The sequence below is a fragment of the Seriola aureovittata genome, chromosome 4, assembly GCF_021018895.1.
Source record: "Seriola aureovittata isolate HTS-2021-v1 ecotype China chromosome 4, ASM2101889v1, whole genome shotgun sequence".
Lineage (NCBI taxonomy): Eukaryota > Metazoa > Chordata > Actinopteri > Carangiformes > Carangidae > Seriola > Seriola aureovittata.
In genome coordinates, this window is record NC_079367.1 from 25,973,221 (window position 1) to 25,996,111 (window position 22,891).

General features: G+C 42.8%; 3 protein-coding genes across 19 annotated transcripts in view; 2 read left to right on the plus strand and 1 right to left on the minus strand.

Moving 5' to 3' along the window:
- ryr1b (ryanodine receptor 1b (skeletal)) overlaps window positions 1–3,320 on the plus strand; it is an 80,640-nt gene extending 77,320 nt beyond the window's left edge. For all 17 annotated transcript variants that reach the window (XM_056374778.1, XM_056374784.1, XM_056374783.1 and 14 more), the window contains 5 exons: window positions 13–169; window positions 735–799; window positions 916–1,016; window positions 1,338–1,389; window positions 1,552–3,320. In XM_056374778.1, the coding sequence (XP_056230753.1) occupies window positions 13–169; window positions 735–799; window positions 916–1,016; window positions 1,338–1,389; window positions 1,552–1,647 (471 nt within the window). In that variant the 3' untranslated portion in view covers window positions 1,648–3,320. The remainder of the gene's footprint in view (window positions 1–12; window positions 170–734; window positions 800–915; window positions 1,017–1,337; window positions 1,390–1,551) is intronic.
- A 2,232-nt stretch (window positions 3,321–5,552) lies between these two features.
- Window positions 5,553–10,280, plus strand: LOC130167525 (galectin-4-like). Its single transcript, XM_056373792.1, has 13 exons — window positions 5,553–5,728; window positions 6,301–6,389; window positions 6,917–7,121; window positions 7,520–7,633; window positions 8,185–8,256; window positions 8,342–8,368; window positions 8,641–8,667; window positions 8,786–8,813; window positions 9,021–9,043; window positions 9,137–9,166; window positions 9,614–9,702; window positions 9,805–9,970; window positions 10,082–10,280. The coding sequence occupies exons 1-13, from the start codon at window positions 5,684–5,686 to the stop codon at window positions 10,226–10,228; spliced, it is 1,062 nt and encodes a 353-aa protein (XP_056229767.1). The 5' UTR covers window positions 5,553–5,683; the 3' UTR covers window positions 10,229–10,280.
- Window positions 10,281–10,471: 191 nt separating this feature from the next.
- The window catches only part of LOC130167524 (tyrosine-protein kinase receptor UFO), a 28,277-nt gene continuing 15,857 nt past the window's right edge, over window positions 10,472–22,891 (minus strand). The window contains exons 8-20 of the mRNA XM_056373791.1: window positions 21,887–22,026; window positions 21,650–21,794; window positions 21,356–21,373; window positions 20,231–20,360; window positions 19,873–19,964; window positions 17,786–17,881; window positions 17,269–17,346; window positions 16,653–16,745; window positions 16,390–16,511; window positions 15,620–15,729; window positions 15,025–15,184; window positions 13,728–13,864; window positions 10,472–13,425 (exon numbers count right to left, since the gene is read on the minus strand). Of these exons, the coding sequence (XP_056229766.1) occupies window positions 12,966–13,425; window positions 13,728–13,864; window positions 15,025–15,184; window positions 15,620–15,729; window positions 16,390–16,511; window positions 16,653–16,745; window positions 17,269–17,346; window positions 17,786–17,881; window positions 19,873–19,964; window positions 20,231–20,360; window positions 21,356–21,373; window positions 21,650–21,794; window positions 21,887–22,026 (1,781 nt within the window). The 3' untranslated portion in view covers window positions 10,472–12,965. The remainder of the gene's footprint in view (window positions 13,426–13,727; window positions 13,865–15,024; window positions 15,185–15,619; window positions 15,730–16,389; window positions 16,512–16,652; window positions 16,746–17,268; window positions 17,347–17,785; window positions 17,882–19,872; window positions 19,965–20,230; window positions 20,361–21,355; window positions 21,374–21,649; window positions 21,795–21,886; window positions 22,027–22,891) is intronic.

The window sequence follows — 22,891 nt, forward strand, 5'->3', positions numbered from 1 at the left end:
TCCCCCCTGCAGTGTTACCTGTTCCACATGTACGTCGGCGTGCGTGCTGGTGGTGGTATAGGAGATGAAATCGAGGACCCGGCCGGGGATGAATATGAACTCTACCGAGTGGTCTTTGACATTACCTTCTTCTTCTTTGTCATTGTCATCCTGTTGGCTATCATCCAGGGTATGAACAGTCCTGTCTCTGACATAGGGTTTATTTTCTTAAATAAAAGTGTATTATATTGCCTGTGGATAATTAGACACTCTCCTGCATCAAGCCATTACAATGCACTTGCATTGTGTAACAATGGCTGTAAATACAACTGAGAAAACTGCTCTTGATTTAAAGTGGCTCTCTTCTGTCTGACACTAGGCGCAAATGTGGCCGTTAATTATATGCTACAAGAATTCAAACAACACTACAATAAAAATACATATAAAACATTATATACAATTAACTATGCTTATAAAATGTAAACAATAAGTAGCGTGTAGTTGTAAAAGTTATGACAAAGATAGGCAAGCCTCCTGAATAAACAGGAGTGGTTGAAGCTTGGAGGAAGAAATACAGGAAGAAGACAGAGGCATTTTAAAGGTCAGAAAAGAAAAAGGTTGCAGTTTTGAATTCTAGACCAGCTGGGAAAACCTGTCAAAGAAATCACCCCTACCTCCGTCAACAAACAATAACTCTGATGTGAATCGCTCTGAGCTTCAGTCCAGTGAGAAATAATGCTGTGTCTGTGTGTCAGGTTTGATCATTGATGCCTTTGGAGAGCTGAGAGACCAGCAGGAGCAGGTCAGAGAGGACATGGAGGTAAGATAATGAGTTTCTGAGAGATTTAACTGGTCACTTTACGTAATCCACCTTCAGTTCCCCTTCACTTCCAAGACAGGAGTGTGTGTAATCTGAACTGTCCTTGCTCCCTCTAGACAAAGTGCTTCATCTGTGGAATAGGAAGTGACTACTTTGACACGACGCCGCATGGCTTTGAGACGCACACCTTAGAAGAACATAACTTAGCCAACTACATGTGAGTTTCATTTAAAGTGCAGATGTGACAATTACATTCCTTTAGATACAGAATGTGTTCACTTGTTTTGAACTTGTTCATGCTTACTGTTGACAAATCGTTCAGTCTCCCTCACCGCTCTCATCCCAGACATTTGCACCGTTAACGTTACACTTCAGTGAAATCCTCATGAATTTGGCTTCTTGACTCAAATGGGAAAAATGTATTTTCTTTCCCCTAAATACTATAACAAGTTACTGAATTTCTCCAAACACGCTTCCCTGTTATTATGTCGCTTAATTTTTTCACTATTTTCCCTCTAATCCCCTTTTTCTCTTTCAGGTTCTTCCTGATGTATCTAATCAATAAAGATGAAACAGAACACACAGGACAGGTCAGTAGTAGCTGGTTTTAATGTTGTGACTCAGCATATACTGTATATATAAAATAATTTGAAATGAGGTACATAAATTAAATGTGCAGCCCTCACTTGTCTTTCTGTTTCCTCTTTAACCATCCTGTCTTACGTTGTGTCATTTCCTCTTCTGACTGTCAGGAGTCTTACGTATGGAAGATGTACCAAGAGCGATGCTGGGACTTCTTCCCGGCTGGAGACTGCTTCAGGAAGCAGTATGAGGATCAGCTCGGATAACCTCCTGCGTCGTCAATGCGTTGTGAAGGAGAAAAAGAGGAGAGGGGAGGGGAGGGAAATTCGGAGTGAGGAAAGATTAGAGAGATCGAACACGTCTACGTCTTAGTTTTGTCCTTTATCTGCACATTTCTCTCCTCCGTTGAAGCTATGCACACTTTGACTGCACTTTTGTACCACCTGCAGGATGTTGATGGATTAGATTTGTGAAGAGCAGAATAATAATATCGGAGAGGCATAAAAAGACACAAGAAGCAAGGGGCCTTTTTATTCCGCTATGAATACACTACATGGCCTTTTTTTGTGTGAAATATACACAATGGGCTGTTTCAGTCGCTACTGCTGTAAACATTACAGTGCCTATACCAATGTCACTGCTTTAGCGATCAAATAGTTTAGATTTTTAGCTTTGACACTTAGAGTGTATATGTTTTATTTATATTGTTTGTAAGGTTGAAGATTTTTTTGTATGTGGCTGCTGCCATCTAGTATTTCATTTCCGATTTCTGGTGTTTTCAGTGAGAGAGAGCGTTTGGAAAGAAATGATTCAGCAGCTCACAGTCGTACCTCTGAGATCCTTGAAGGAGCTGTGAACATTTGAGGCCCCACCCTCACTCCTTTTCTTCCTCTCTCAAGACTTACAAACTTGTCTTCAAACAAGCGATCATGTACGGACACTCTTGTTGGACTGACTTGTCAAGATAATAAACGGATTATCATCTGCGTATGTGACGCATACCAGTGTGAAACAGCTGTATACACAAACCCAGTTTGCACTCTGAAGTCTTACAACGCGTCCCTGAGATGTATGTGGTCCCCTATCTCCACTGGTGTCTCTGTGCCATATAAGGTAGTGATGATGTATACACTCACATACAATATAGGAGGATGCCAAGGTTATTTATTTATTGTTTATATGCAGATCAGATCTTCTGAAGACGACCGTTTTAGCCCGTCTGTATTTCTGGCCAACAGTCTGTTTTATGACACTTTATGCACAAATAAGTTTTTGTCAGTGCATTAAAATAAGTAATGAATGTATTTAATGTATACATTTTGGCCAAAGTGTCATCTGTATAACTGGGTAATGACTAGGCTGCTTAGAGGCCTTTTGATGAACAGACATATTTTACATAAATCATAGATACATATATTTATTTTTCTTCAGGGCTTTGAAGAATTTCAACGATCCGTGCTACTTTGTCAAACATTGTCATGCGTCCTGTTTGTGAAATCCACGATGGTGAAGAGAATCGGTCTCACACTGAAGTAAATGCCCAGTTTGCAGTCAGAAGAAAAAATTAGCTTTTGTTTTTGCTAGTTAGGTTTTTATGATAGATATTTTTAGGAATCCAGCATATCAGTTATTTTTCTCAATCAAAAAAGTCATGTGTGACGCGTTGATCTCGGACAGTTCTGTATCACCTTGCCTCTTTCAGAACACTCACAAACTCACAAACTCTCCATCTTGTGTTCAATGTTACGACTCACTTTGTCAGAGACAGAGCAGTGTTTTGTTTGCTGATGACTCTGAGGTGTGTGTTGGCTGCTGTGGTCCTCACTGAGGCAGTTGATGGTATGGAGCTAGATGGAGATCACTACTTTCCACTGGACTGAGCGTCCTCTGACTGAACCCTGTGTTTCAATACAGAATAAACAGATTATTTTAAGGAGAACTGGAACATGTGTCCTCATTTACATGCAATCAGCTTAATGTCTGTGTGTGTGTGTGTGTGTGTGTGTGTGTGTGTGTGTGTGTGTGTTGTGTGTGTGTGTGTGTGTGTGTGTGTGTGCGCGTGCTGCTGTCACTCTACCTCTGTGAGGACCAGTTTTTTTGTAAGGACGTTGAGTGTGAGGATATTGGTTATATGGTATTCTGGACATTATGTTGTCATGCTGATGTCGGTGACTTGTGAACATCCCTTAAGAACGATTCATTGAAGAAACGTTGTATTTACACCGCAGGTACCCATATGGAGTCCTGATCTGATTTATGCCTTGCTGCATAAATCTGTGTGTGTGTGTGTGTGTGTGTGTGTGTGTATATTTTTTTATATACATGTTTTACAGCTTTTTTTAATGAAATATTACTAGTAGAACTGTTAGCATGTGGTCATTTGCCATGAAGCTCATGGTGGGATACAAGACAATCTAAGGGCCTCTTGTTAAAAAATATTTTTGAGGTTAGAAAGAGGGTCTGGCGTGACCAGACGGCTGAGTGGTTAGGATGCTTACAGTATGTGCAAGCTGGATCCTTTACTGCATGTTTCTCTACTGTATTTCCTGTCTCTTTCCACTTTCCCTGTCAAATAAAGGCATAAAAATTGCCCCCAAAATACCTTAAGATATAATGTTCAGGCTAAGGGTGTGGGTTAGGGAATAGCTTATGGGTCCTCACAGGTATAGATGTTCAAGTATTTTGGTATATCAAAGTATTAAATGTTGCAGAGAAATGACATGGACATCAACATTAGTTTGCATATATACCAGATTTAAATAGATTTTTAATTCACTAACTGCATTTATATGAATCGGTGAAAGATATTTCTCAACTCTTGTTTGTGTATCTTGTCTTCATTATTTGTTCCATGGTGTTTTCTGACTGACCTGATCATCAGTATTTCCTCAAATGTGCAGAACTATCTAAATACATTAAAACAATAATAGTTGCAATGTAGATACTGTATGGAAATAGTATTAGATAAATAAAGTGCTTTAAATTATAATTTAACTCCCCTTAGCGCCCTGTTTATACAAGAAAATACCCTTCTGCACCATATAATTCCTGTAATAAAGTGATACTACTGTTTACTTTATAGTTTATGAAATTAAATGTCCCCTCTCAGTGGCTGTGTTTGAGTTTCATGGTGTTTTTCAGATCAAATATAAAAAATATCAAAGTTGTGCTTTAGACTTTTCTGGAAACACCCATGTGTCACTACGACAGCTTTTGTTCCCTGAAAGATTGTGTGTCTATGTGTGTTCATGTGTGTGTATATGAGGAGCTTGTATGTTTACTTTGTAAAGCATTTGCTGGAAAAACCTTTGCCTCAATGAACTAGAACTATGACTGGTGAGAGATAAGAGTTACTTGTGTTTCTGTTTGCCTTTGGTCGACAGGCTCCTCTGAGAATTTTCTGAATCATACACACACCCTCGTTTCTTTTCATCTCTAGGGGTATAAAACTTGTAATTGATGACTTTTAAATACTGTTATGTGCTGAACAGAGATCGTGGCTCCTACACACGTTTCAACTTTCACAAAGTCTGTTGTGTTTCCGTCACCAAAAAGGACAACAAATATTCAGTTAGTTGTAATTTTCTGTAGAAATAATGTGACATACTCAAGAATAGTACTTGAGTACAAATTTGATGTACTTCTGCTAGAATTCAGAGGAAACTGTACTTTTTATTTCACTACACTTATTTATCAGATTTAGTACCTGGTTACTTTGCAGATTGAGCTCATACATACGAGCTGATAGAATATGATAGATTTCCCAGCATTGTAAAACAAATCAGCTCCACCCGACCAGTTACAACAGCAAAATGCTTCTTACACTTTAACGCATCAGTAATAATGATCCAATGATATAATAGTAAAACACTCACTGGTGTCATTTTCTCTAAATTTTCTACTTTAATCTGTAACGGCGTACTTTTATTTTGCAGCAATTGCTTCTTTTACTTGAGTAAAGAGTCGGAGTACTTCCTCCTCCTCTGTGTCGAGGGGATACTCCGTAGCTTGAATAGCAGCTACATGTTTCAGTTTTGTTGGTTTTTCGTTCAACACGCTGCACACACACTTGAACACACACACTCTTGCCTTTCGTTGTAATGTGCCACTCCTCTGCTGGGGTGAAAGGTTAATGTGCATTTTTTGCCTCCAAAGTAAACAGGGTGATGCAGGCCTGGGTTTGGTACCCTGCTCTGCCCCTCCCTCATCACTCGTATAAAACCAGGCCTCCAGCAGAGATCAGTTTCTGGCAAAACCCTCCTGTTTCCGTCCGCCCGTCCACCTCACTGACTGACCGCTGCCATGACTTTTGTTGCTCCTCCTGGCTACCAGCCAATCTACGGTCCTGTAAGTATCTGCACTGGCTGCTGCTGAATTGTTGAGGAACTAGTTTAACTCCTTAATATTTAGTTAGTTTAATCCAGTGGTTAAAGTTCTGCTAAGCAAGGATGTTTCATTTATTTTTGCTTTATTGTGAAATATTTTACCTCAACCTGTTATTTAAATGAAACCATCTGAGAAGTTTAAAGATTAGAAATCATAACAACAGACATCTGAAACATGACTCTTTGTCACAAGCCACTAACTTTAATATTGGTTTTATCTGTAACAATGCATTTTAGATTTATCAAATGTTTTTCAGGTGAAATCTTAATCTGAAAAAAATAACTATTTACTCAAACAAACATAGAAAGGTAGAAGTGTAAAGTAGCATAAAATACTAAAGTAAAGAACATAAAGTATTTGAGTACTTTCCATTTCTGCATCCAAGGACAGTAAACAATGAAATCAAGCCATTGCTCCACTATTTTTCATGGAGACTGTCCCGCTTGAACCGCACTTGGTGAATGACAGTTTACTGTCTGATGTGACTGTTTGCTTTCTACAATGTAGTTGATTCTTCTTTATGCACTGTACAGAGAATCCCCTACCTGGGGCCCATCCATGGAGGCCTGAGGGAAGGCACGTCCATCTACCTCCAGGGGTCCATTCCCGAGGACATCACCAGGTGAGTTTAGAAAAAAGAATCCGTCACATTGTGTTGTCCTTCACTCAGTGTCTCCTTATGAGTGAAATACATATGGGTGTGATCAATCCATTTTGTATTAGACGTTTCCAAGTAGGCAACTGTGTTATATCCTCTGCGACAGTTTATTCTAACCAAAACTGAGGTAACGCTTGTGTGATCACAGTCTGGGTGGAGCAGGTTTCTCTGCATTGTTGGATATCAAAGCAGACTTGTAACACTCACAGCTCCACTTTTATCATTTGTCCCTCCCCTTGTCAAAACAGTAATATCTGACATGTCAAAGGTACTTTTACAGGCCATTTGCAGCCAAAGTAAACACTGCACATGCCGGACTCTATCATGACACCTGTAGCTCCTTTGTGGGGAGAGACCCTCAGGTTTTTGTGCACTCGGCCTCACCTGCAGTGTTTGCATTTCTTCTGTTTTCTAACACTCAACTGACTCAACAGTCACTCCAGGACTCAGTGATATAATGTCTCTGATTCCCCCGCCGTTGCTTTTGGCAGATTCTTTGTCAACCTCCTTTGTGGAGAGTCTGAGTCCAGCGACATCGCCCTCCACTTCAACCCTCGATTTGACGGCTGGGACAAAGTGGTGTTCAACACGTGTCAGAATGGATCCTGGGAGTCTGAGGAGAAGATTCGTAGTATGCCCTTCTGCAAAGGCCAGTCCTTTGAAATGGTCATCATGGTCACTTCACAAGGCTACCAGGTTAGACCAACCAGAAGTTAGTATGTAGAAGTTCACACAAGGTAACACTTTAACCTCACCTATTTAGCATTTACAAGCACTATATAAACATTTAATAAACAGTTTATAAACGTATAATATCTGTCAACAGGTATAAATTCCCCTGTGAAGACATATTAATACAACTGTGTTACTATTGTCATTTATCATTTGTTTATACGCCAGCCTCCGTTTACTGGTGCCAACAGGAGGAGTTATAGCTGATGACTAATGCATTAATTAACACAAACACACTATTTGGTTTGATATAAATTACTTAGAACTGGACCATAATGATGTATATGACGTATATGACATGTATAATGTATATAATGTATATGACGTGGCACCCTCTGATCAAACTCACGTTTCTGTTGCAGATCAAAGTCAATGGGAATGACTTCCACACCTTTCAACACCGTGTGCCTGTGGAGAGAGTTTGTGCGATGCAGATTGCAGGAGATGTGTCCATACAGACGATTAATGTCATAGGGGTGAGACCTTCACCCCCTGAAGCTTTCAGCTTAATGCTTTGGGCTTTGCTGGGGCAAAGAAATTATACAGAGTTTTAAATAATAAATCATGAACAGCTAACGCTTTCTGCTCCTGTGTCAGGGTGCTCGAGGTGGAATGAATAGGTATCCAGGAGGAATGGGAGTGAGTAAAACAGTGAATGTTATATTGCATGAAGGAAACGCTTGCTCTTGCTCTGTTTTGCTGCATTTCGATTTAATTTTTTAACATTCTCATTATTACCAAGAAATGTCCTCTTATTACTGCTGTATTACCAACTATTCCCCTGTTATTACACATATAGTTCCCTACTGTGACGTTGTTATGACAAGGTGTAATGTAATGTGTTCCCAATAATACAGTAGTGGTAGCAGTAGTAGAACATGAATTAGTGCTATTAGCAACAACTGCAGCTTTGAGTGTCCGTATGTGTTTTTCCTGATAAAGCACACAACGCTCTCTGTGCACTTTATGTCACACATGTTAAATAGTTTGTTGCCTGTTGAGTTTTACACTTTGTTTGGTCTTTTAGGGAGGAATGGGAGGAGGAATGGGAGGAGGAATGGGAGGAGGAATGGGAGGAGGAATGGGAGGTGGAATGGGAGTAAGTGCCTGGCCACTAATAAAGTGTAAAAATTGACCAACACATGCAGTATTGTACAGTATTTAACATGTTCACCACTCAACAGGGAGGATATCCAGGAGGTGGCATGGAGGTATGTCATTGTTGTTGGGAAAATATTTATTAATATATTTATATATAGTGAAATAATGAACAGATTTTCACTGACCCTTCCTTTTTCTTACTGATATCCAGGGAGGATACCCAGGAGGAATGGGAGGAGGAATGGGAGGAGGAATGGGAGGAGGAATGGAAGTAAGTATACTTAGGAGGCCTTTGTTCATGAAAGGATGGTGATATTATATATTTCTCCAAGTGTCAAAAAAGCATTTAGCAGTGTTTAACGTGTTCTCCACTTTTCAACAGGGAGGTTACCCAGGAGGTGGCATGGGGGTGAATAAAGTTTTGATTTATTATCTTCATTAGTGCTCAAATTGAAATACATTTAAAAAATACAATACAGTAAATCCGAATAAAACAAAACAAAACAAAATAATGTGTTTTTATGCAGGGTGGATACCCAGGAGGCATGGGAGGTGGTATGGGGGTATGAAACATTCATATTACATCATATTCTACGTTCTTTTTGTGTTATCTTCATATTTCATAATTTTATACTGAACTAAGCCAAACTAGTTGTGCATGTGTACAATAAACAACAGTTTGTATGCGATCAGTACTCTGCGTTTAGTGAACTGTGGTGTCACATTTGTAAATGTTTGTTTATCTTTACCTCTGTCAGGGAGGATACCCCGGATCAAACCTGCCCGTAAGAATATTGCATGATAAAGTTTGTGCTTATATACGAAGTTATATTTCTGATAATTCTACATAATTCATGTATCTGTGAATCTGATTGTAGGGAATGGGTGGACAGCCAGTCTACAACCCTGTAAGTAACATTTGATTCACACTTGTGTATGAGGCCTTGTTTGTAGTGGTCGCTTGTTTTTTTTTTTGCTGTTTTGATGTGAGGCAATTAAAAATTTTGCCATGACACGTCGTCAACAGTGTGTTATGAGCATAAGATAATTATTCATGATTATTATATAGTCCGCTTCTATTAATATAATTGATATTTGTATTTATTTAATATGTCTACCTGACTGTTGACCTGCTTGTGTGTTTATGATCATGATCATGATAACTGATCTCCATGGTCACAGTCAGAGCCTACACATACACATTCCTCGCTGAGAATAATACAGCGGTTAATATGGATTGTTAATATTATTTAGATGTATGAATAAAGATAGTCATAATCATGTTAATGCATTCAAATGCACAACAATGTAAAACGCCACACCACAACAGAAACTTGTTTGCTGTGTGTTTTCAGCCTGTGCCTTACTCCAACATGATCCCAGGAGGGATGTTCCCTAAGAGGACCATCATCATCAGAGGCATGGTTCCCTACAGAGCAGACAAGTGCGTGTGTGTGTGAGCGTGCATACAGTATACTGTACATTACACTACAGTGTCGTAGTACCACTAACACACACTCATTCTACTCCTGTCTGTGCGCTTCAGAATCAGCATCAACTTCGTGGTGAGCAGATCTCGGGACATCGCTTTCCACATGAACCCCAGGGTGAGGGAGGGGGTCGTGGTGAGAAACAGCATGATTGGAGGGAACTGGGGCCTGGAGGACAGAGAGCTCAGCTTGAACCCTTTCATGGAGGGACAGTACTTTGATGTAAGTGGTGTCCGTCATTCATGCTGTTTATTTAGCCGTCGTAATGAATTACTACGTGGTTTGGTTGATGGTTTTGACGGCCTGTGGGTGTGTTGTGTCTGCGCTCCTCAGATGTCGATTCGCTGTGGGAACCAGAGGTTTAAGGTGTTTGTGAACGGGCAGCACTTGTTTGACTTCTTCCACCGCTTGCAGTCCTTCAGTGAGATCGACATGCTGGAGATCGATGGCGACGTGCAGATCTCCTACATCCACTTCTGAGACCACACACACACACACACACACATACATGCACTGATGTATAAACCCTCTACATTATTCAACTGTTTCATGTTTCATGGATATGTTCCTGTCCAGATCTTAATATCCCTGCTGTTTCACCTTAGATCTTAATATGAAAAAACGTTACCTCATCATCTGCTGTCCTGTTAACTGAATGAATAAACATGTTACTAGCACATTTGATGTGAATGATCAATACTGACTACATTAAGACAACATTCATAAATGGACACATTTATTTCTTATACAAAATACTGTATGCACTGTATAAAAATTTGTTTACAAATCATGACAGTGACAATATAAAGGCAATTATAGTACAGTCTTCTCCCAATTCAACACACCAGGAGAATCACAATCCACACACACATCTACTGCGATGCAAAAATACTGGCTCTCTGAAGGCACTTGGTAAAGTTGTGAGTGTGATCAAGAAGAAGGAGTTTCAGTTTTTTCTTTCTGGAGTTTTTCTTTTTGTTCACAGATAGATACTTTTCTTTTCTTTTCTTTTTTTTTTTTTTTTAAAGCAGCAGCTGTATCTGCATTCAAAATGGTGATTATTCATACAGACCAAATTAGACCAGCGCCTCAGTCTCAGCACTACTTTCTGTGGTTCACAAACGATGTAGGACTACTGCTCGCTCAGTATACAGTACCAAAGGTATCGCAAGAAATGTACACGCTCTCTAAACAAGGAATTCAGTAATGCTACAGGTATAACATACCACTGTATACTGCCCCATATATAAAGTACCTTGGATGTATACAATTTAAACAAACTCTGTTCTCCCAGAATGTGTGTTGGAATATGGTCAAGTCTGTTCCACTGGCAGAATAATGAACTAAAGCATATAAAAATAAGTGCATGCATGATGTCAAGTTGCAGCTGAACGTCCTCAAAGCAGAGGGCTGGAAGAGATCTTCACTTCCATTCGGTTTTCAGCTGCTGCTTTCGGTCTCCTCCTCCTCCTCCTCTTCCTCCTCCTCCTCTTCCTCCTCCTCTTCCTCCTCTCTGCTGGTAACAGACTTCTATTTACAGTGCTAAACCTCGAGAAACAAAAATGCCCCCGAATAAAAGAGTGGCAGCGTGATGTCAGATGACGGGGTTAGTCATGTTTCCCAAGTCTGCGCTCATTTACAGAAAGGAAAAAAAAAAACGACTCCCTTAAATAGAGTTCAACACACCGTGACGCCTTCACAGGCCGTTCTCTGCCTTCATGAACATGCAAGTTGTTATATGTGAAGAGATTGGATGAGAAGTGTCTACAGAATGACTGAGAATATACGAAAGGTAATTAAAATTTAAAACAAGCTTAAAAGATATACAAATTATAAACATACATTGATATAAAAACATTAGTGCAAAGTTGTAGAAAAACAAAGATCAGCATCAAAAAAAAAATTACAAAATGTGTAATAACACTGTGCTTGCGCCAAAGACAAAGGTGAGGAGCTTATCCTGCCATTTGCCTCGGGTAACGCCATCATGTCCGTACCGACCCTCAGTCCGCCTGCCTTCCTTTTATTATCTGTACCCTCTTGATTTGACTAGTACCTCTGTCCCTGTAGAGCAAAGTCTCAGGTTCCTGAGTTATGACAAAGACGTGTAGACGAGCTGAATCAGGCCTCGTCAGTGAGGAAAGAGTGTGAACTACAAGCGGCTCACAGTGCTTCGTGCACAGCTAGCAGTAAAACCCGGTGAGAAGATGCAGGGGTTTGTTAGAGCGCTACATTAGGCTGTGATACAAATTGCTGTAGGTTAAGATGGAGGTTCCTCATTCATAACAGCTTCACGTACAAGTCTCTAAAGCCCACAGCGAAATTTCATTTTTCTTCTTCTTCAGATGTGATTTTCTTTAAATTCATATTTCATTCTGTTGGGTAAAAGTCTTCCTGTGTGGTGAAGCTACGACAGGTGAAGCTGTGACGCTTCACCCCGACAACAACAACGTCGCCGAGTTGAACCTTAAAAAAAATCTTTGTGCTGTCCTTCAATATAACCTGAAAGCAGGCAGCTGTCTTCACCAGATGACAGAGACTCGGCTGCTTCCTCTCCTCCCCACCAGTCCCCCTCAGGAGCAGCAGTGGGTGAGGTTTCTCTCCGTCAGAGGAACAGTTTTTCTCTCGGGTGGAGCGAGTCCTCCATGTTAGCGCTTACTCACTGGAAAGTTGAAGCTCCTGAGTTTGTTCAGTTGTAGGTTCAGTCTGGCAGTGTCTGAGCTGGTTTCACGGAGACGCTTGATTCTTTTTTTTTTCCTTTTCTTTTTTTTCTTTAGCTTAATCACGAGGAGGAGATCGCTCTGCTGTGTTCAGGTAGTTGTGCTGATCTGGTATTTTATTGCCTGGGAGTTAATTTTCTCTGATTGTGCTGCAGTGTGTGTGGGCATCAACATGTGCTCTAAACCTGTTCACCCACTGTTTATTGTTGGTAACAGTGTTCCTCAGCGATCACACATTAATGTTTACACTCACTTGGAATTGTGCTCATTTTAGAAGAGAGGGGAGCTTTAGCAAAGGAAATAATCCCAATCCTTCACTTCCTTGGAATGCCTTCGGCTGTGTGTGTGTTTGTGCAAAACGTGTCTGCAGGGGCACGTGAGGTTTCTTACAGTCAGTAGCAGGAGGCTGGATCTCGTTCTTGGACTGTGGTAAAAGGGTGGCACACTATGGCAGTGACTAGTCTTGTCATTTTTTTTTTTTTTTTAGAGTGAAGTCATCACTGCCAGGGCATTTTCCTGGACGCTTCCCTGTCCTCCAGCAGCTCCACAGTTGGCGTCGGAGCCGGGGTGGGGTTGGGAGTGGATTGGCAGGACGGCTGTAGAGGCAACGTGGCTGTGGAGGACGACACCGGCATGTCCAGGCTCTCCAGGGAGTCAGAGAGGGCCCGGTTAGTCTCGTGCTGGGGACAGAGGACGTAGCGGTTGGGGTGATGGACCTCCACTGTGGTCACAGAGTCCAGGCCCTTCAGGCAGAGAGGGGACGGCCCACCAATGGGGTCACGACCACCGACGGCCCCGAGCTCCATGGAGGACTCGTCCATGTTGACGTACAGGATCTCGTCGGGGTCCTGCGGGTCTGGCAGATCTTCGAGGGCTTTTTCCAGCTCACAGCGCAGGGACTCAAAGGATGGGCGATCCTTAGGGCTCAGCAGCCAGCAGGAGAACATCAGGGAGTAGCTGGAGAGGGCAAAGAAATGTTAAAATCTGAAAAATATTTTTTGTCCTACGCTTAATACCAGGAAGCGAGCCAGCTTTCCAAATTGGGAAAGGTACAAAATGGCTCAGTAATACTGCGTTTATCAAAGAATCTTTAAGAAACATGGAAGAAATTCAGAGCATCAACTGCGCCTCTTGAAAAGCTGATAGACCAGAACTGCCTTTACTCTCTGGCCTTGATTGCTTTATGGAAAAAAAACAGGCATTTGTAATGAGCTCAGTGTGCTTTGTGAGGATTGTGCAGCGACCGAGCCGACACTCACATGCTGTCCAGACAGTCTGGAGGCTGTTTGAGACGGTTTCCCTGTCTCAAGTAATCATATATCTCGCTGTTCTCGACCCCGGGGTACGGAGTCTGGCCCCGCGTGGCGATCTCCCACATGGTGACTCCAAACGACCACTGAGTGAGCGAGAGAGATGAAAGATTACAGGGTTAAGGAGTTTTGAATTCCTTTAGGTCTCACACACCTTGCCACACACTGCTCAAACATGAATCTGCTCTTGTCAAATACTGCCTACGGAAGTAACACAGCCATGTTTGCCCAGGCTTTACACACATCCCACTTCATGCATAGTTTCCTAAAGAATACACGTCATTGTCAATGCTTACATTGTAGGTTTGTGCCAATGGATGGTGATCTCGATCACCGAGATCCCCCCACACCCGGCTATTGGCAATTTCACAGCGTGACGATAGGACGATCTGACTATGGATAAGATGGCACAACCCTATCACATTGTATGACCACACTTTCACATTCCCTCAAACATCCAGCGGTATCACTGTATTTTCTAATTCAAATGGAAGACGTGTAGGTCAATACATTGAAACGATTTTCTTCTACGTTCATGGGTCCATTTATCAGGAAGACAAACAGTACAGAAAATATTACTCCACTACGTAAAACTTTATCTTCATCAAATTATCTTTGTAAGTTGTGAGGACATTGTGTTGACTTACATTCATTTCCTGAAGGGTTACACCAAACTTTACCTTATTAGTAACACGCCTAACTCTGGCCCCTCCTTTCCCTTTCACATTACTGTGACCTCAAAGCAACAGTAACCCATAATCTATTATTGATTATCAAACACTCAACTGCCACAGGTGGCTGTAAAAGACTTGGACAGTACTTTCTTCCTTGGCAATAAAAATCAGTTTCGACGGGGGGGAAAAAAATATAAAAAATTAATAAAACATTCCTGCAGCATCGTCTCCTTCCCCACTGTGGGTCAGGAGAGAAGAGGATCATACTGCAGGAGTGCTGTAAGAACTGTCATACATGTTTCAGCGTCATTTTAAGTCTCTTGATATGTAAAAGACAGATTTTAGGTGCGGCATCACTTTAACCACTGTGTCATACGGATAAAAAGCAAACGCTTTAACCCGAATTAGCAAGACTTCAACTTAAAATACAGTGGTACCATTCTGAGAGCCACTGTTTAGTTGTCCAGGTGGGAACGGGAGACCCCACAAAGATGAGCAGATTCGTGCTCCACGGTGGGATTAATACAGGCAACACACAAGCACAAACACAGACACACAGCAGGTAAACTCACCACGTCGCTCTTTGTGGTGTAGACGCGGTCCGCCAAGCTTTCGATGGCGATCCATTTGACAGGCATCTTTGAGATCCGGCCCTGCCTGTAGTAGTCTCCGTTGTAGATCTTCTTGGAGAGGCCGAAGTCGGCCACACATACGTTCATGTTCTCATTGAGCCTGAGGCGCAGAGACACGAGTGTTACAGCGCTGTACGGTATTTGGAAAAGGGGGAATTCCTGCTGCACAATTCTGAAGTACTTCCTCTGCTTCTTCTGCTTCTACTCCACTACATTTATTTGACAGCTACAGTGACATTACAGATTAAGATATCACATAGTAAACACACAATAATCTTGGAGGATATAATTTAATGTGTATTAATTTTTCTACTTTGTCTGTATGTGCCATGCCTTTCTGCATCACATTAAGCTTTTATTATTTTGGGCTTCCCCTCTCCCAAACAGTCTTTTGGTCTGCTCTTAGTTCTTCTTAAAGATTTGCTTCAGCATTGCATGCAGGGTAAAAAAGGAAAGAGAGAGGATTGACAAAGGAGGAAGGAGGACACATACGGGAACTGAGAGAGTCAAAAACAGAAGCGGAGATTGTGATTACATGCAGTTGCGCGCGGCCAGGTCTCTGTGGATGAAGTTCTTGCTGCTGAGGTACTCCATCCCTCGGGCAATGTCAGTCATGAACTTCACCAGCATTTGAGACGGGAGGTACTGCAGGTCATCACAGAGAGAGAGAGAGAGAGAGAGAGAGAGAGAGAGAAAAAAGGTTTTATTCACACACATTATCCACTACAGCTGGTGTTTACTTTCTGCACAGTAGAGGGCAGTAGAGCTCGTCTCTTTCAGGACCTGTGATCGGTCTGAACTGAGGGCTCCCCCCCCCCTCCTCCTCTTCCTCCTCCTCCTCCCCCTCCTCCTCCTCCGGGAAGAAAAGGGTTCAACACCACTTTATTTTTTGATTGTTTGCCGAACTCATGGATGTTTTCAACATTATGTCGAAAATCTTGTTTTGATTAGGCTCATGATTCTCTTCAGGGACTTATTGCGTATAACAGTCATCGAATCCAAGTAACACCTCATTCATTAATAAATAAAACTGCACAGAGCTACGATAGACTCTTATCTTGTGTTTTCATGATCTCAGAATGTACATGCTGCCAATACAGTACGGGTGGGGACTCAGTTACTTTACATCTTTGCTGAACTTTGGATCCCATTTTGCTGACAGACACTGGAGTGAACTTCTAAACCCTGAACCCATAAGCTGTTAAATTGTGTGGGATTGCATGTGTGCATATGTGTTTGTGTGTGTGTGTTTGTGTGTGTTTGTGTGCCTGACATGATGCGTTCATTGTTTGCAATCATACTAACCACCGGACAGTCTCCCAGCCTTGAGTATAGCAGATAGCTGTGCAGATCTCCATGTTTCATATAGGGCAGGATGACCACAGGGGAGGGGTAACCTTCACTCTCCACAGTCTGCAGACACACACCTGTAAAAACACCCCGGCTCAGTGTCATACACACAGACCGCACACATTCTTCTTCATTTTTTACCCTTAAACGTATTTCTATCTCTAAACTTGGGCTAAGAAACCCCGTGAGTAAGGAGTAAGGGGAGCAGCCTGACTCACCTAGAAGCCTCATAACATTGGGGTGGTCAAACTCCTTCATGCAGGCAGCCTCACGGAGAAAATCTTCCATCTCTGAGCGGGTACAGATGGCAACTGGAGAGCAGACGGTGCAGAGGTGAGACAAAGTGGTTTTGTGCAGCTAAGTGGGCAACACACAGCGCGGGCTCTGCCAGTGTTGAGAGGTTGCCAGGGTAAGAAGACGTTTTGGCTCCTGAGTTCGTTAAACTATGAATTTATACATGGTAGCAGTTTTTTACCACCATGTTTGTTTGAACTCCTTCACCACAGTTTGAAACGGTCAGAGATCTGAATCAGAAAAGGGCGGTGCTGTTTATTGCCCCAATTCTGATTCCCTCCAAAATTCATCTTTTCAGTTCAACTCTGGAGCTTTTTTACAATTGTCTTTACTTTGGCACTACATACTCTGTGGGGTCAACTTTCTCTACTGCCAATATTTTTTACAAGATGTGTCTTTGTCCGTTTTCTGATCAAAAACTGAGATTTTTGCCCCCAACACAACTTTTTGACCCGAGGGGACTGTCTATCAAATGGCCTGTGTTCCCAACATGAAGGGATTCATTGTAGTGATTGCTGAGTACTTTTACTGTCTACTCACTCTTCATAGTCTTGACAGCAACTTTGAGAACAGACTCCTCCTGAGTCAGCAGCCCCTCCATCACCGAGCCAAACTCCCCTGAAGAAAGAAATTAAAACACAAACAAACGCCCAGTTCAGACGCACTTTTTCGCTGCAACAACATTAAATCTCTTATTCAGCAGTGAAGAGTGGTTTCTTTCCTCAGCATGCAGTGAACAGGGCTGTAAGGATATCACATTGCAAACTGTGACACTATGCCCAGGGTCACAATATAATACTGTCAAAGGAAATGAGTGGAGATAAGTGAGCAGCATGCACTGGTGCTGTAGCAGATAAGTCCTGTCTCTGTACTGTGTACCAACGCTCATATGAAAGTGTTTACAAATGCCCTTTTCACCTCGCTGTTTGTCAGACACTCCCTGTACCAATACTGTACATATTAACACCAGGCTGTCCTAGAAATGAGGCTTGCACATACTTACAAAAACAAAACTAAAAAACTAAACTAAACAAAACAAAACAAAACAGAGCAGTACCTTCTCCCAGAGTTTTTCCCAGGGTGAGTTTATGTCTGTCCACCATCACATCTTGGAGCTTCTGCTTCAGCTCGTCGCTGATGCCCAGGCTGTTCACTGAGGAGGAAAAAACAAAGGCTTTTAATGGTGTTTGGAGCCCAAAGCACTTTAATGAACAACATAGAAAAGAGAGGAAAAACAGCCAGATTGTACCGAGCAGCCTCCCTTGCTTTTCCAAAACCACAACGCACGACACTAAGCCAAAAACAAAGTGTTAATAAACATCGCCTGACTAAAATGAAAATAAAACTATAACTGAAATAAAACAATCCTGTCTACTTGTAAGCTCACAAAAAAGGCAACACACAAAATACTCAAAACCATTGTTCCACATACAGTTTCTATTATATCTTGAAAAATGGCATTTATAATGAATAAAAAAGGACAGTTCAAATAAGAATTAAAAGCTTTATAAAAAGTTATATATATATATATATATAATATATATATATATAACTTTATATAACTATATATATAAAGGCAGTCCACTATGCAGACAGAATCTGATATGGAGCCTCCTTGTGCTCTGAGGTCATTTTTTCAGGTGCGGGACCATGTGATCCTGCAGGGATCAGGTTAGGGTCAGAAGATGAGGTCAGAGGATTTAAGCTGGTTTTAACATTTCCGAGTCCCTTCGACCAGCTGGCTGTCACTGAGGTGTACGCTGGCGAACAGACTGCGCCACAGACGTTAGCTCCGCTTTCACATCTGGGCCAGGACATGACAAGGCCAGGACATGCTCAGAGATCCCCCTCCAGCTGCTGCTACACTATCAATCTGCTGTCTCCGTCAGACAACAATGTGCTCAGTCCACAGGCATGTTCCAACACATGCTGCTGTGACCAGCTCTTAGCCAATGCATGCAATAGCCGTAGCCCCAGGGTTTGACTTTGTCCTGAGAACTGGCCAAAATTACAAGTCGACATCAGCGACATAGATCCCGCCCAAATCCCTCCGATCTGACCCCTTGCTTTATTCCCAGCGTGCTTTTCACCATTCACTCAGAGTACATTATCTCCACATCTCTTTCTCTTGGCTCCTCTCATTTTACTCACTGAATCCATTTTTTGGGCTTTTTTTTTTCCTCTGCAGTTTCCCCCTGGCCTCTTTGTGGCTGTGGCAAGCTGAGACTTGTGTATGAGGTCTATACAAATATTGTGTGTACGCCAGGGACAATGTAAGGGTTTGAATGAGACCCAGCTGAGTGAAATCTGAGTCTGTACGCTGTGTTTAGAGCTACGTATCTCCGTCTGTAATCATGAGGACTCACAGGGGCTGCTATTGACAGCATACTGCAAACCACCGCTTTCTACTCCACCACTACGTCGTTGTCACTCCACCTGGATGTGACTTGAAACACCCGCTTTTACTCCCCTGAGGTGAGATGACCTCCTCACTCCGGTCAGAGTGGTTGCGACACCTCATCTGTTGTTACAGGCTGCGTCAGTTTGAACTGTCAAGTCACTGCAGACTACATTTCCTGAAGTAACTGTATCCTCTTTCCTACATCCCCCACTTCTCCAACACGCTGTTATCTTCAAGCTTCACCTTCCTTGCCCCTCCTCCTTTTGCTTTCTCAGTAAAATGCTGTCTACGCCTGATTGCACAGGGAACGACTTGACGAGTGGATTTACTGCACAGATAATCAATACGACTATAAAAAGATTGCATTATATAGTATAAGGGGCACGGTGTTGTTGTGGGCTGTGTCAGCTGGCTGGACTCTCCCGGGCTGTTTTCACAGCTGTGGGGAATGAATTAACCCTTTCCTGTTCGCTGCCCTGCCTTTTATCAACCAAACAAGCCAAGGAGGTGTTTCTTTCCTCTGAACTGGTGGACTCAGTCCCAGGGCATGAGAGGAGGTGTTATTATGCTATTTTTGGTGTTGTTATCTATCCTGAGGACAGACGCAGGTTTGGGCATGCTGTTTACAGTATCTCTTGCTGCTATAGGTGCAGCACGAAGTCAAGTGTCGTCTCTCTTGAGGGGCATGCCGGGGCAGAGGGAGAGAGAGAGAGAGAGAGAGAGAGAGAGAGAGAGGAACTCACATGTTGCCTCTGTGGTCCTGCGGCTGTAGGTGCGGCGGGCACGGTACCTGACCACCAGCTCTCCGCTCTCCATCATGGGTTCAAATGCCTCTCTGTACATGCAAACACAGGTCACACAAAACACAATGAGAGGTCAGCGCAGCGGATACGTGAACGCTGCTGAGAGCGTGGCATTGCTCCATAAATCATGAGAATTTCAAAACAGACGTATTCTACTCCATCTAAACGCTTCAGAGTGCATGCACAAGTGGCTCAACCAGGCCAAGAAAGTGAAGAAAAAAAACAAACAAAAAAAAAAAAACTTTTTTGGTTTGGCACAGCTACCGAGTTCCTCCCTTCTACCCACGAGGCTACGCACCCAAAGCGCGTCTCCTTGCGCCGCAGCTTGGCCACGTAAACAGCCATGAGCACAGCTATGGACACGGCGCCGGCAATGGCCATCACCACATACCACCAGTGCCAGGAAAAGGCTGGGGGCGATGACGGACCTGAGGGAAGGGGTGTGGACAGAGACAGACGAGAGTTTAGCAATGTAAGTCTTTTATGAAGTCAGCGTTCAGGATTATGGAGCTCTTAAAGTGACAGAAACACTAATTCAATTTTAGGCTGTGCTTTCTACTGATGTATTAAGTCACTTTTGGGGTGGGGTCTTCTGCTGTGTAATATAATAGTAAATAGATACAAATGTACAATGTTCAATTCCTCTTCTTCTTTCCATTGTTCCTACATGCGGATGTGCTGGACAAACTCTCCTCACATTGACAGTTAAGTTCATACACTGATTTAAACAGTTTTACAGGCTTGTAATAAGACAGTGTACACTTCTTACATATGTAGCATTATTACAATCGGTCAACCTGACTAGGTCCTGCCCTCCATAGTTGTTGAGCTCAATCGAAATATTTGTTCTGTTACTAAATATGAGTTCTTTCTGTCTTTCTGTCCCATCTCTCACATTAAAGTTACTCCCAGCCACTCCTGGAAGCTACTGCTAAACTCTCACATCCTCCACCCACCTACTGTTTTCAACTTTTCCTCCCATTCACACTCATCCTCCCCCAACTTTCCCTGCCTCCTCCCTTCTTCTCCTCTCTTTTTATCTGCCATTCTTGTTGTTTGAATTGTCTGTCTGGCTCTATTAGACTAAGCAAACAGAGATGCTGCACTGTTCCTGCCTGTTATAAATATTTATGATGCGTCTCTCCATTCACCCCCTCCCCACAACACCCCTCTTCCCCTTTCCCATCCCTCTGAGATCCTCTCTTCTCTTTTTTCTTTTTCTCTTCCTTCCCTTTTTTCTGAAATTCACAGGAAGGAACTGTGATGAAGGAACCCAGTGACAGAGAATGAGAAAGAGAAGTCCAGTGGCAGAACAAACACCATGAGCTCACTTCTACTGTCACTGTGTCATTACGTGCCACTCACAGAGGTCACAGAGGAGCGTGCTGATAGGTTTGCATGTGCAACGCTGGTCATTACTCACCTCTGAATTCCTCCATTTCTGTGGGGAACAGAAGAAAAGAAGAGCAGAGCTTATGTCAGTGTTTTCGCTCTCATGAGAAAACCTGAAATAACACATGCTTACACTATTCATTTATTTGTAAGAAAATCTCAGGCCTTCTTGTTAAAAATGAATTGGTATTATTGTGAATTTTTCTTTACAAAATGACAGCAGTTTTGAAGGAGAAATGTTATCTTAAAGAATCTGTGTACTCTTTAAATCCTAAAACATTAATTTAGCAGTAATATATATTAGTAGTTATGAGTTTTCACTCACCAGGAGCAATAAGTGTCAGGGTCTGTGTGGGGGTCCAGGGTCCTTGCCCTGCTCCTGTATAGGCACACACTCGAAAAGACACGTTGGTCAGCGGGACAGACAGATTGATTGAAAGCTCGGTGTCCAATCCAGTGTCCACCACCAACTGTCACCAAAAGAAAAGAGGGTGAGACCGTCGGCATCGCACAGATTTTCTTTATATCTGCCGGTATCTGATAAGGTATGTGTCTGACTGACCTGCTGGGTGACAGGGGTGCTGTACTCCACCATGTAGCCCTGTAGGTCTCCGTTCAGCTTCCCCGGAGGCCCCTCCCACGCCATCAGCACCTCTGTCCCGTTTAGCACCGCGGTCACGTTCACAGGTGGGTTTTCTGGCACTGAGGCACAAAACGCAAAAGGACATGAAGGCGTTTCACTTCTCGCACAGTTACATTTGTACCTGTAAAGTTGTTGTAAGGTTAGGTGTGTGTCAAAAGACTTTGGGGTATGAACTGGGAGTCGGAAGGAGTCAGTGTTGCAACTGCGGGCTCAGCGGCCAGGGGCCAGTAGGCCGGGGGTTAGCCAGGCGTGTGTTGTTTTGACAGCCTTGAGCCTCTAGGGTGTGGATAACTACAACAGCTGGAAGGAGCAGATGTCAGAGAATGTGGGGAATTCAGCTTTATTAGGACAAAAAAGGCAGGCTAAGGGCACCACAGACAGGGGCGATTAGCTGAGTTCAGCAGGCAGCGCGCTCCCTCTCTGTGTCGGCATGGTTGGGCGAACTCAGATGGACACATGCCGAGGCCTGTGTCTCCCTGTTTCATGCTGTCCCGACTCCATCCCTACTTCTGCTTTGTTCTCTCTCGGCTGCCTCTTTCTTTCCTGGCTCTCTGAAGCAGAGAGCGAAAAAAAAAATACCCAGTGGAGAGAAAACCTAGCTGAATAACATGCCAGAAATAGTATGAGGTATTTGTGCATACGTGTGTTCGTGTGTTCGTGTGTGACTGATGCTCAGGATAGCACAGAAATCGAAGAACCTTTTTCGCAAGGAGGCGACAGCGCTTATTTTCTTTGTTGGGAGTCTGAGTTAAGGCTCTCTTTGTCTTTGTTTCTCACACGGTCTACAGGCTTACAAAGTCACACAAACTGGCTGGACAACCCACACACACCCACACACTCACTCACACACACACACATTCACACACACACACACACACACACACACACACACACACACACACCAAGTCAGTGTGAGTTTGGGAA

Bases quoted from the DNA above. Each gene is read 5' to 3' on its own strand.
- LOC130167525 (XM_056373792.1), top strand. From the start codon at position 5,684: ATGACTTTTGTTGCTCCTCCTGGCTACCAGCCAATCTACGGTCCT. The intron at 7,634-8,184 runs GTGAGACCTTCA...TTGGTCTTTTAG, and splicing joins AGACGATTAATGTCATAGGG to GGAGGAATGGGAGGAGGAAT. The intron at 9,971-10,081 runs GTAAGTGGTGTC...TGCGCTCCTCAG, and splicing joins TGGAGGGACAGTACTTTGAT to ATGTCGATTCGCTGTGGGAA.